General features: G+C 29.9%; 3 protein-coding genes across 3 annotated transcripts; 2 read left to right on the forward strand and 1 right to left on the reverse strand.

The window, feature by feature from the left end:
• Positions 1–1,135: 1,135 nt before the first annotated feature.
• Positions 1,136–1,914, forward strand: MKS88_002783 (AP-1 complex subunit sigma; the record flags this gene model as incomplete). Its single annotated transcript, XM_067215823.1, has 2 exons — positions 1,136–1,317; positions 1,629–1,914. The coding sequence occupies 2 exons, from the start codon at positions 1,136–1,138 to the stop codon at positions 1,912–1,914; spliced, it is 468 nt and encodes a 155-aa protein (XP_067073364.1).
• A 1,285-nt stretch (positions 1,915–3,199) lies between these two features.
• MKS88_002784 (heat shock protein 90) lies at positions 3,200–5,878 on the reverse strand (the record flags this gene model as incomplete). Its single annotated transcript, XM_067215824.1, has 1 exon — positions 3,200–5,878. One exon carries the CDS (start codon positions 5,876–5,878, stop codon positions 3,200–3,202), a length of 2,679 nt encoding a protein of 892 aa, XP_067073365.1.
• A 3,934-nt stretch (positions 5,879–9,812) lies between these two features.
• On the forward strand, positions 9,813–14,228 carry MKS88_002785 (uncharacterized protein; the record flags this gene model as incomplete). Its single annotated transcript, XM_067215825.1, has 1 exon — positions 9,813–14,228. The coding sequence occupies one exon, from the start codon at positions 9,813–9,815 to the stop codon at positions 14,226–14,228; it is 4,416 nt and encodes a 1,471-aa protein (XP_067073366.1).

The raw sequence follows: 14,228 nt of genomic DNA on the forward strand, positions 1-14,228 counted from the left end.
TTTTCCATTAGTAATAACAGAACTACAACTGAAAAGGAAAAAAAAAAAGGAAAACAAAATAAAGGAAGTCCCTCATTTCCTCCTTTTTGTTTTTTCCTTTTTCCTCACGCATTTATATTTAAATTAAGATGTTCAACTTGTTTGTCATAGCAGAGAAATTATTAGTGCCCATTATAATAATTATCCATGTGTTTTAATTATTATTATTATTATCTTCATCATCATAAATATAAACATAATCACTGCGTATCTATTTGTTTATTTCCATATTTAACGATAAGCTTCGTATCGCTGTTCCCTTCATATGGTAACAATAAATAGCCTTTTTATTTCCCAATTACACTATTTTATTTCACCCATGACTGCCCTTTTCCGTTTCTAAAATACTCCGTTTCAAATACATGTTATCAAAATTAATATATATGTATGCATTCACATAATATATGGATATAATGAAAACAATAATAATATATAAGTGTTAACAATTCAACGGAAAAATGAGAATTCAAAAAAAGATTATAACCCTACATATTTAGTCTTTCTCAATCTTGTTTTATTTGTTCTTCATAAATAAACATTTTTCTTAGTACATTCAGCACAAAACACATTTTCCCTTTTTTTCTAAAGTTTATTTATTTATAATATAGCATTTTTAAGTGATAAGTCTATATGATTAATTAATTTTGAAATATTTAGTCCTTTTCTTTTTTTTTTTTTTCTTTTGTTCATTTTACTGCTATATATATTTTTTTTTTTTTTTTTTTATTTTTTTCAATTTTGTTGTTGGGGAAAGGGAAAAAGTTGTTCTTACTATTAATTTTTTTTCCTATTTTATTTCCTATTTTATATTCTGTTTTATTTCCTATTTTATATCCTATTTTTTTTCCTATTTTTTTTCCTATTTTTTTTCCTATTTTATTCCTATTTTTTTTCCTATTTTATATTATCCTATTTTTTTTTTCCCATTTTTTTCATTTTTTTTTCATTTTTTTTCATTTTTTCCCCATTTTTCATTTATTTTTAACGAATTTTTTAGCAGTTATAAAGGAAAGGAAACAGAATTGTGGGGTTTATTATTTTAATATATATATATTTTTATTTATTTTTTTTTTTTATTGTATATATTGCTCAAATTATGATACATTTTGTGTTACTAATAAGCCGTCAAGGCAAAACAAGACTTGCAAAGTGGTATATACCCTTATCTCAAAAAGAGAAAGCAAAAATAATACGAGAAACATCTCAAATAACATTGAACAGAACTCCGAAGCTTTGCAATTTCGTAGAATGGAGAGAATATAAGCTGGTGTTCAAAAGGTATGACAGTTGCATATACACGCGTACATAAATGTGTATATGTGAATATGTATTTATGCATATCTATGTGTATGTACGTATGTATGTATATCTATGTGTATGTACGTATGTATGTAAGCATGTATGTATGTGGGTATGTATGCGAACGTGTACACTTACATATCATGAGCATAAGTGCGTTTTTTCTTCCACATTTATCTGAGAAATACCCAAAAATAGTGAAATTTTCACCTTGTGGATATTTCTTTTGACATTTGATGAATAGCGGGCGCAAATATATGTGTGTACTCGTTACTGTTTACTTGTTGCAGGTACGCCAGCCTGTTCTTCATAGCGTGTATTGACAAAAATGACAACGAGTTAATCACCTTGGAAATAATACATCATTATGTTGAAATACTGGACAAATATTTTGGTAACGTGTGTGAGTTGGATTTAATTTTTAATTTTCATAAAGCATATTATTTGTTAGATGAAATTCTAGTAACTGGAGAGTTACAAGAGAGTAGCAAGAAAACCATTCTTCGAGTTGTTTCTGCACAGGATTCCTTAATGGAAGATAATAAAAGCAGTAAGAAGTTGGGGACAATAATATAGGAATTGTACCACATAAGAAACATGTAGATATGTTTATATAGCACATATTACCCCTGCACGTCTTTCATTCCTTTTCGCTCCTTTTCACTATATTTTATTCCATTTTATCGGTTATTTTATTTTTATTTTATTTATTTATTTTTTTTTTTTTTTTTTGCATAGAACAATATATATGTGCACACACAAAAGCATTATAATGTTTTTCACTATTGATTAACATATGAAAAAAATAATGCTTTAGTTTATTTTTCTTTTTCTTTCTGATTTACCTTCATTCACTTTTTCAAAATGATAGAATATTTTATTTTTATTTATTTTATTTTTTTATTTTTTTATTTTTTTATTTTTTTAATTTATCATTTTGTGTATAAAGTAACTTAAAAGGGACTAATTTGTACCATTTTGTGCCAATTTATACTTTTTTATAATTCTTCATAATTTTTTATAATTCTTCATAATTTTTTATAATTCTCCATAAATTTTTATAATTCTCCATAAATTTTTATAATTCTCCATAAATTTTTATAATTTTTTACGCCATTTTATACTTTTCAAACTTTTTATGCTTTTTATACTTTTTACACTTCATTATATTTTTTGTGTCTCTTTTTTTTTTTTTTTTTTTGTCGTATCTTTCGAAGCAGTTTTTTCTTATCATTTTAAAAAGTCATTCTTAACAAATTGCTCACTAAAGATTTCATTGTGCTAACTGATCAGATATGCACTCGCATAGTTAAGTAATTGTACAGTTATGTATTTACGTAATTGTGCAGTTACATAGTTACATACATATAAAATAAATGCGAAAAAAAAAAAAAAAAAATATATTTTATTTAAAAAATACACAATTACAAAAAAGAGCTATTATTATGCTATATTTTTTTTTTTTTTTTTTTCTTCTTTAAAATTGTCCACTCCTGTAAGGATTGCCTATTTACAACTTAGCACAGATGGGAGAAGGTGATACGACAACATTCAAGCAGTTACTAGTTTATTGGTACGTTTTAAAATGCATATGAAATGGTAAATGTAATTTCAAATGCAAAAATATATATATATATATACATATACATATATGCACATGCATGAGTAGGTAACCTCAATTGTACAAGTTATGACAAGAATTGTCGATACGCACACTTAAAATGAACCTACAAAAAGAATGATGAAGCTGAAGCTGTAGCTGCCACCATACGTGTAAACATGTAAGCACACCTTTCACGTAAAAGTACCGTATGCTCATTTATTCATGCAGGTACATGGTATATACCCGCGCATACCTTCTTTACAGTTTGGATGTTTGCGTTTCTTTCCTTTCCACTTCGTCAGTCGAATTCATATTTCCGTCGTTTATGCCGCCGCTACTTGAACTACTGCTCATGCCGCTACCACTCACATCGTCATCATTTGCACCCCCTTCTCCTACAACTTTGCTTGACTTAGTATCTGATGCTTCCCCGTCCACCGGGCTAACCTGCTCAGATGAATCCTTTCGTTCATAGTGATATGCATACCTTGCCGTAAGTAAGAGCAATTCATTTAATCGGGTTAGAAGCGAACGAGGGTCGTCTAATATCCCTGCTGCAATAGATGCGTTGTCATAAAGTTGGTGCACTAGCAATTTCGCTACCTCCTGATTAGTATTTTTTAAATGATAAATGGATGTAATGATTGTATGCGTGGGATTCAGTTCTAAGGTTGCTGGTAAGTTATGTAGCATATTATCTTGAAAATCTGCATTTTTCATAGTTGCTTTCATAACTTTCCTAAGTGTTGGTGATAAAAATCCTGTAACAACAGCAGGTGATACAGTTAAGCGTTCAGAAAATTTTACTTCTGAACATTTCGATCCTAGTACATCTTTAAAATATTTTTGTAATTCTTTCTTCTGTTCTTGTGTAAAAAAATTGGACTGTTCATTTTGTTTTCCACTATTATTATTGCTGCTATTACTACTATTAATATTCTTATTAGCGTTTAATATAACATCATCTAGATCTTCATTCTGGGATGTGTCAATTGAAACAAACTTTGCCCCATTATATGATTGCAAATTCATTAAAACGAATTCATCGATCTCTTCTAATAGTAATAGTACATCCATGTTTTGTTTTTTAAAAGGTTCCATATATGGTGACGTTAAAGCTACATCTCTATCATTTGCAGAAAAGTAATATATGTTCTTCTGACCATCTATCACACTGTTCATATATTCTTTTAAAGATATATATTTGTTTAGATTAATGGAATAGAATCTCAACAAATTCATCAAAATGCCTTTATAATGATTCTTTGTCGAATCTTCTAAAATACCTTCTTTTAAGTTATAATTAAAATTTTTATAAAATTTTAAGTATTTCTCTTCATTATGATCTGCTTCCTTTTCTAAATTTTTTAAAATCTTTGTAACAACAACTCGAGATAACTTATTCATCAATGTACTATCTTGCATATTTTCTCTACTTATATTTAATGGCATATCTTCACAGTCAACTACTCCTTTAATGAAATATAACCACTTGGGTATAATGTTATCTGCGTTCTTTTTCACTAACATTTTTTTGCAGTATAACGATATTTCTATTTCATTATTTTGCTGAAATAGTCTTGATGGTGCTTCTTCAGGGATATAAAAAACACTCTTGATAGACATAGGTGCATCTGCTTTGTACATAAGCTTATATATATAACTAGTATTGTCATCATAACCTTTTTTCTTGTTCAAAAATTTAAAGAAGTTTCGATGCTCTTCTTCCGACACGTTCTCCTTACACCATAATGGTTTTTGATTGTTTATCAGAATTTCTTCCGTCATTACATCGTCAGCTCTACAACCCTCAGTTGCACTCCTTTTCTTTGCCTCTTCTTCTGATGGGCCTTGTTCTGCTACATCAGCTCCGGTGTTCATTCTCTCCCCTTTGGAATCCGTACGTAGGCCGACCTGCTCCACTGCATCTGCTTCGGCCGATTCGGATACTTCGACTGCTTTTGCTACTTTTGCTGCTTCTGCTGATTCTGCTGATTCTGCTGCCTCTATCCCCTCTGCTGAGCTTCCCTGGATGCGCTTTTTCTTAACTATGTAAACAGGAAAATTAATGAAGGAGGAGAACTTTTCCACTATCTGCTGAACTTTCTGGATATTGGAAAATTCCCTGCACGTATCTTTCAGATGACAAACTATTCTTGTTCCTCTGGGTATGTCATCTACTTCTTTCAATGTAAACATTCCATTTCCATCTGACTTCCAATGATAACCCACAGAATTTTCTTCATACGAACGTGTAAAAACCTCCACCTCATCTGAAACAACAAAAGAACTATAAAATCCAACTCCAAATTGCCCTATGATATCGCCTGTATTTGACAATTCTTCCTTTTCACCTGACTCTGTTAAGGTATTTTTTTTTTTTATATTTTTCTCCTTTATCGAATTCAAAAAATTTAAAGAACCACTTTTTGCAATAGTCCCCAAATTATCAATTACTTCTTGCTTGGTCATTCCGATTCCACTGTCTTCAATAATAAATAATTTTTCTTTTTCATCCGTAGAAATTTTTATGTAGAACGGAATGTTCTTTTCCTCTTCTACTGAGGAATCTGCAATTTTTATGGATGCATTTTGAGTAAATCTTAATTTTTCTATTGCATCAGAAGAATTGCTTATTAGCTCTCTTATAAATACTTCTTTATCTGTATACAGCGAATGAGCTACTATTTGTAGCAATTTCTTTGTTTCTGCTTTGAACTCATAACTTTCTCCTGTACTAAAATGTTTTCTTCTATCACTATTAACTCGACCGTTCACGTATCTCCTATTCATCCATTTATTATGTACATTATTAATACAGCTACTCACATTTCGAACTCCGTTCTGTGTTGTTATTTTATTGCTTGCTTTTTTTTCCGCTATGGAACATACTTTGCTAATTTGCAAAGTATTTCTAGCAAACTTCGACAAACTCATACTTACAAGATATGGGTTTTCCTCAATCCGGGTGGAAGAATGGCAGTTAAGAAGGAGTACACACCTCTACACGCGGATGCTGTATACCGATGTAATATATATGTATACTTACACGTACGTGTATGTATTGTTGATTATGTGCATATAATTGCAAATAAATAAAAATTAATACAGAAACTTCTGCCTCAGTTTTCTTTTTTTTTTTTTCTTTTTTTTTTTTTAAAAAAATTTCTTAAAAATGGGGTGCCCCTTACACTTGCTCGTTCAAAATGATGTATTTTCATACATTCGAACGGATTCGTACAAAGGAACGCACGCGCATACGTATACAGGTATATACAAATATAAACGCATATATATATGTTTATCTTTTTTTTAAAACAATTTTTATTTTACGGGTGTTAAGAAAAAGAGCTTTCCATATCTCTTAATTGCACCGCAAGTTCGTATGTATGTACTATTTACATATGCAATTCAAATTTGTATATATATACATATGTTTGCATATTTCTTTCCCTTTTAAATGTTTGAAGAAAAATCATTCTAGGCAAGCATGAGCAGAAAATTTATTTTTGTGCTGATTTATAAAGAGCCCTTTCAACAGTTTTGATTTTTTATTTTAGAAACTTAAAAAATGGCATGAGAGAAAATAAATTTATACGCATATACACGCTTGTATGCATACATTTATATATTTGCATATATATATACATGTTATGTATATTATAATTACATTCGCATATATACGTTTGTATAGAAGGACGTTAACCCATGTGCAGTATAATATATGTAGCAAATTGAGCTGTAGATGCCGTTTCTTAATTTTTAGTGGAATACTCTTTTTTTTTTTTTTTTCCTTTTTTTATCTATTATATAAGTACAATGCACAGTTGACAAAGGCATGGCCCCGTGAAGGTTAATTACATTTTTAAAAGAAAAAAAAAGAGGTATTATATAGGTTTCCTTAAGTGCTAAATGTATTTACTTGTTTATATACGCATACATATTTATATATGCACATGTTTATATTTATATAAGTATAGGTGCACATGTTATCCTTTTTGCAAAAAAACAGGCACATAGGGATGATTTAAACCAAATAAAAAAAAGAACGGTTTCCACAAAATTTTGGGTAATACATTGTAGTAGTTTCTGTTCATTAAAAACAGCTATTTTAATATTTTATTTTAATTTTTTATTTTATATTTATTTTTTTATTATTTTATTATCTTATTATCTTATTATTTTAATTTTTTATTATCTTATTATTTTATTATTTTATTATTTTAATTTTTTATTATTTTATTAATTTATTATTTTAATTTTTTATTATCTTATTATTTTATTATTTTAATTTTTTATTATTTTATTATTTTAATTTTTTTTTTTTTTTTCTAGCTATTTTGCAGCTTCTTTGCTGTTACTGTTTACCCCTTTACAGAGTAACATCTTTCCTACACATTAATGGATCGATATAAATTGCAGTTATTGTTGTATTAATGGGCCGCTCATTTTTTTGTGTATTATACTTTGTGTAAGAAAATTTTAATATATTTGTGAAGTATTATCTGTGTGCTGTTTTTTTAATAATGTGAGTAATTTCCCTAAATTATTAACACCTTTGTGGAGGTGGGGGGTGGCAATTTGTTGCATAGGGAGTACACACATATGTATAAAAATATATATATTTATATGTGTATTTACGCATGATAACAAGTACACGAGTACATGTAAAACGTACTTCGTGCCAACAGTTAAGGCGCAATAAATGGACAAAGAAATGCATTTAAAGTAAGAACAAAAAAGTAGGAGGATACACATACGTACATATATATATATATATATATGTGTATATAAGTATACGGAAAACGTATTATATGTCTGTCATGTACCAAGGTTAAATTTTTAAACGGAGAAGGGCTCATAGAAAAAAATATTTTATACTATGCCTCATTTTACTGTGCATCATTTTGTAGTTTTTTCTTTTTCTTTTTTTTTTTTTTTTTTTTCATTTTTTCGCTTTCATTGGGGAGAAGGTAAATTGTCATTCAGTGATAGTAATAAAATTTGGGCAACTCATAAATTTCTTAAATATAGCAAAAATAATACCCCACTCCAAGATTTAAGCACGTATGGAGGTGGTTTAACATATGTTATGAACAAGTTAAGGCAGGTAAAATATATCTCTTTGGCTCGCCCTTCTCCTCCTTTCAAAATAAACTATTTATTCATCCTATTATATATTTGTTCTCACAAGGGATAAAGCGTTCGGTTTCTTCATATTTGTTCTCACTTAAGTTTACATTAAAGCACCCTAAATCCTAATCGTATGAAGAGCTACCATCACATTGAATCATTCAAAAATGACCTATGTATGATTTCTTTTAAGTTCATTCTTTCTTTCTAATGTAAAGTAGTATAGCAACTTTCACAAAGAATTATTGTTATTCCCCAAAAAAATAAAAATTTTATTTTATTTTTTATTTTTTATTTTTATTTTTATTTATATATATATTTTTTTTTTTTCTTTATTGCTACAATAAAATGCATGCAACATTCAAATAAAATGTTTGGTTTAAAACTAAAATTACCTTAAATATAGAAACTTTTTTTTCTCGTGAACAAGAAAAAAAAAAAAAAAGAGTAAACGAGGAGTATATACTTTTATTTCACCCATTAAACGTCAACGCATATATATGTACATGGGGTGCATACATGTATATATATATATGTTACATAATACACTTACTACGTATACACATATTTCATGTACACATATTTCATATATGCATACTACGTATACACATATAACATTTATACATATTACATATACTCATATTACGTGTATACATATATATATATATAAATATATATATAAGGGCGTTCATACACGTATATTAGTGCACATACTACTTATCCAGTTTTATCCAGTTCGGAGTAGCAAATTGCAAATATGAATATATCCCCTTACAGGAAGCACATAACAATGGGGAATTTTAAAATCAATTTGCTAGTTTCAAAGGCAGATCAATATGTTTAATTTTCTTTTTTTTTAATATGTGATATAGTATTTTTTAAAAAATTTATAAACCTGCATGGAGATATAAAAAATTGTATACGCACATATACAACATATTTTTAAGATAACACAAAAAAAAAAAAAAAATTTATATTTGGTGTGGATGGCGCATTATGTATATATATATTATATACATGCATATATATTATATACATACATATATATTATATACATGCATATATATTATATATATGTATATATATTTTGTACTTGTATTTATATTATGTATGTGCATATATATATGTATATATATTTTGTACATGTATTTATATTATATATATGTATATATATTTTGTACATGTATTTATATTATATATATGTATATATATTTTGTACTTGTATTTATATTATGTATGTGCATATATATATGTATATATATTTTGTACATGTATTTATATTATGTATATATATTATGTTTATGTATATATTTATAGTCCCTAATTAATTATCGATTTGTTCTTTATTCATTATATGTAGTTTGGAAAAGTTAGTATTTACTACTTGTCACAGCAATATAAAAATTTGTGTGCACCTTTTGAGCTAATAGCATATTCTTTTGTAAATTTTTTTTTTTTTTTTTTTTTTTTTTTTGATAGTATTTTGATTTTTGCTATTTTAAAGTAATCAGTAATACATGGTACTGCTTTGCAGAGGCAAGAACTGAAATGTGCTAGATAAAGTGCTTGCAATCGAGTTTATACAGTCATCTGCGTGAAGTATCTTGTGTTAACTAAATTGCATTGTTAGGGGCTTGGTTACCCCACAGTGATATCAAGAAGGTGAACGCAGGTGAAAGGAAAAATCTACCAGGAAAATCGGCCGCACCGCTAAACAGATAAATCGATACGAGAGAGTATGCAGCACAACTACAGGCGAATAAATTACATACAGCTTGAGCATGAGCTGAGTGTAGAGGAGTACTACTCAGCAGATTCAGGGCTAAGGATAATTTTGAGTAAAATAAAAAGCCCGAAGATATATGGCTATTTCACAGTATTAACAGAAGCAGAAAATGATGAAGGGTTACCACATACACTAGAGCATTTAATTTTTCTGGGTAGTCACAAATATCCGTACAAAGGTTTACTAGACTTTTTAGCTTACAAGTGTTTATCAGAGGGAACAAATGCATGGACATCTGTGGATCATACCTGTTATACAATAGAAACATTTGGTATAGAAGGTTTTAGTAATATATTGCCAATCTATTTAGATTTTATATTAAGTCCAACTTTAGAAGAGGATATGTTTTTATCAGAAGTTCATCATATATATGAAAATGGTACACATAATGGTGTTGTATACTCTGAAATGAAATCAGTTGAAAACAATTGTGAAAATATAGTAGAGAGGACAGTAATAACTAATTTATATACTAATGAGAAAAGCGGGTATAGGTATGAGACAGGGGGTACATTAGAAGGTTTAAGAAAAACTAATAATAAGAGAGTAAAAGAATATTTTAAAAAATTTTACAGACTAAATAATTTTGCAATAATAATTTTTGGTAATTTTGATAATGACTGTATTTTAAATATAATATATAATTATGAACAATATCATTTAGAATTATATCCAAATCAAAAAAGAAAAAAAAAAGAGAATTATCAAGATAATATGCAACAGGATTATAAAGAATGTGTAGATATGTTCGTTCAAGATATGCAGAGTGTGTCAAGACCATGGAATGATGAAGCTAATATTGAAAAAAGGAATAACTCAAAAATAATAAAAAAATATTACCCATGTAATAATTTAAATAATGGACAAGTTACTATCGCATGGAGAGGATGTAAATGGAATGATTTTAAAACGAAACTGTCCATTTCTCTTTTAGGTAATTATTTAACCGATCTGACCACCTCACCCCTTAGTAAGAGGCTCCTAGAGGATAAGGAAAACACGTATTGCAGCAGTTTGGACTTTTCCCTCGAGGATTTGAAGGCCAATTACTTCACCGTGGATATATATGACGTTTCCTACAAGTTTAAGGCGCGCGGGCAGGCGGAGAAGACGGGTCAATTGGAAAAGCTAAATGATAATCCTATTGATTCCCTCGCAGATCATCCCACTGATAAAACCGCCAACCCTACTGATAAAATTGCCAACCCCACTGATAAAACCGCCAACCCCACTGATAAAATTGCCAACCCCACTGATAAAACCTCCAACCCCACTGATAAAATTGCCAACCCCACTGATAAAACCACCAACCCCACTGATAAAACCACCAACCCCACTGATAAAACCACCAACCCCACTGATAAAACCACCAACCCCACTGATAAAACCACCAACCCCACTGATAAAACCACCAACCCCACTGATAAAATTGCCAACCCTACTGATAAAATTGCCAACCCCACTGATCAAACCGCCAACCCCATTGATTGTAACCCTCTTGCAGAAAAACCGCAAACTGTTAAGATGAACCTGGTGGGTGATATAACGAGGAGCTGCTTGGAGGAAGTGTACGATCACCCAATGAACATGGACAGACTTCGAAACATCATCATCAGATCGTACTTGCAGCACTTGAGGGATCTAGAAACATCCCCACAGTATTTGCTAAACGAATTTTTGATAAAATATTTTATTTATGGTAGGAACATAGAGGATTTGGAAAACTGCTTAAATTTGAAAAAAATTTATATCGGTTTGTTAAATGAGAATGAATGTTATTGGAAGGAAATTTTAAAAAAATTTTTTATTGACAATCACTACGTAGAGGTAAGATGTTACCCTAGTTATAAAAAAGCAAAGAAAATTGAATTGTTCGAAAAAAAATTGGTAGAAAGTGAGCAGAAAAAATATGGAATGGAAAAATTAAATAATATGGTGAAACATATAAGGAAAATAAAGGAAAGCATGGAAAAGAAACCGCCCAAAAGTTTGCTAAACATTGTGAAGTCCGCCAGTCCTAAAAATGTGTTTATCGATGGAATTACAGTTTTTAGAAATTTCAAGTCGGTGGAAAGGGAATTGGAAGAGGAGATATCAAAAGAGGGGTCCACCAATGAACTGTGTGATACCAAGAATTACATGGATGGAGCAAATGGAGCGCATGCCTCGGAAGAGGGGCTTCCCCATGTAAACGGGATAAATGTATCTGACGATGTTGCTGGTCTTTTGCAATCAATTGAGAATGATTTAAAGCGAGTGATATTTCCTATCCAACTGAGTTATATTCAATCGAACTTCGTTTCGATAAATGTACTTATAAACTCGAACAACATTGATGAGGAGTTAAAGAAATACATTCCTCTGTTAAGTTACTTACTATTCGAAACAGATGTACAGGTGAATAATAGAAGTGTTAAATGTGAATTGTTTATGGAAGAGTTGATAAGAAATACAATAAATTATGACTGCAATTATGGTTTAGGAGGTAATGCAAAAAATTTTAAATCTGGAAATTTAGGAAATATATTATGTATACAAATAGTAGGGTTATTACAGAATTATGAAAAGTTATTTGATCTTTTATTTTTGTCAGTTTTTAAAATGAATATAACATTAGAAAGACTAGAGTTGATACTAAAATCTGCTTATCAGAATTTATTACAAAAAAAAATAAAACCCAAAACGTTAGTTGTTAATTTAGAATATGCATTAAGGTATATGAAGAATAGTAACTCAGGTATAGTTTCCATAGGACAACAAGAATTAATTTTACAACTAATTGAAAATAAAAAGAATTTGGACGAATTATATAACAAGTTGAATACTTTAAAAACTCAGCTCTTTCATTTGAAAAACTTTGCTCTAGTTATCGATGGGAATTTTTCAAAAATAAAAAATATTTTCGCGTGGTATGATAAATGGTTCAGTATTCACAAGGAGGGCAGTTACACTGTAAACGACCCAATCGTGGACCTGTGCTTTGGTGAAGCAGAAACGAAGAGATTGGGTGAAATCAAAGGACTGGATGAACCGAAGGCAGAAGACAAAACATACGAAACAGATGAAACGAATGAAGCAGATAAATCAGATTGTCGTAACTCTTGCAATTATTTGGAAATTGCCACGAACTATGATGAGAATAACCCCCCCTGCGCTTCTCTATATGAAGAGACTTCCAACGTAAGCTCTGTCAATCACGTCAGTACAAGCACTGGGGAAGGAAGCAAAGATGACAAAGATTGCAACATTAGAAGCAATGAGGACAGAAAAATTAACAATGATGGAGGTCAATGTAACGATGGAAACACAGGCAAGAACGAAGGAATCCTAGTAGGGGGAGTCTCTAAGCCGAAGGGGGAATGCAAATATGTTTGCTTGGGGCCGAGCGTTCACAGAAGCTTGAAGAAATACCTGGATGCAGAATTCGAAAAGGAAGACAAGAATTTCATGCATAATATAATAAAGAATGACGCATATAATGGAATAGTATGTGGCATAAAAAGTACGGATGTATCCTATTTGAAACTAACAGTTAAAGCACCTTCAGGATATGGTAACAAAGATTACTGTGCTTTGTTAATATTACGAGAATTTTTTTCTATGACAGAAGGACCGTTATACAGTAGTATAAGAGGTGGAGGCTTTGCATATGAGTGTGCATTAGAATTTAATTGTATTTTAGGTGAATTAAGTTTGCGTATATATAGGTCTAGTGATATTATATGTGCATTAAAAGAAGCATTAAAAATTTTTGAGTATTATTGTACAAATGAAATGAAAGAAGATGAATTATCCATTGCTAAGTGTAGTGCATACTATACTATTTTTAATAACCAAGAAACTGTATTAGATAGAGCTTCACAAACCATTTTTTTAAGTCTAAAAAATTTAAGTTTAAACTTTTATGAAAACTTATTAGCACAAATTGAAAATATTACTACAAAAAATCTTTTAGAAATATGCCAGAAGTACTTATCTCGTATTGTTAATTTTAAAATGGATGAGCATAACGCATTGATAGGATCTACCTTATGTATTATCTGTTGTTCAGAAAAAACGGATGAAATTCAAAATTCGTTGAAAACAGATATCAAGTTTGGACAAATTTGTAATTTGAACGTTGGTCAGCTTTTTCATTTTTTCAAGCATTACGATTTGGTTTCGTGTCTTAAGGTCTCTTCATACAAAACTAATGGGGAAGATCCGGGTGAGAGCAGCGATGCGAATAGAGATACCCATGACGACGATCGTGGTAATGAGGATGGTGAAAGTGAAGATGGGGAAGACGTTACAGAAGATTCTTCAAGCAGTTGCAAATCCTCGATTTATTTGGACGATGACAGCTATCCCGGGTATTCAGACTATTAG

The sequence above is a fragment of the Plasmodium brasilianum genome, chromosome 9, assembly GCF_023973825.1.
Source record: "Plasmodium brasilianum strain Bolivian I chromosome 9, whole genome shotgun sequence".
NCBI lineage: Eukaryota > Apicomplexa > Aconoidasida > Haemosporida > Plasmodiidae > Plasmodium > Plasmodium brasilianum.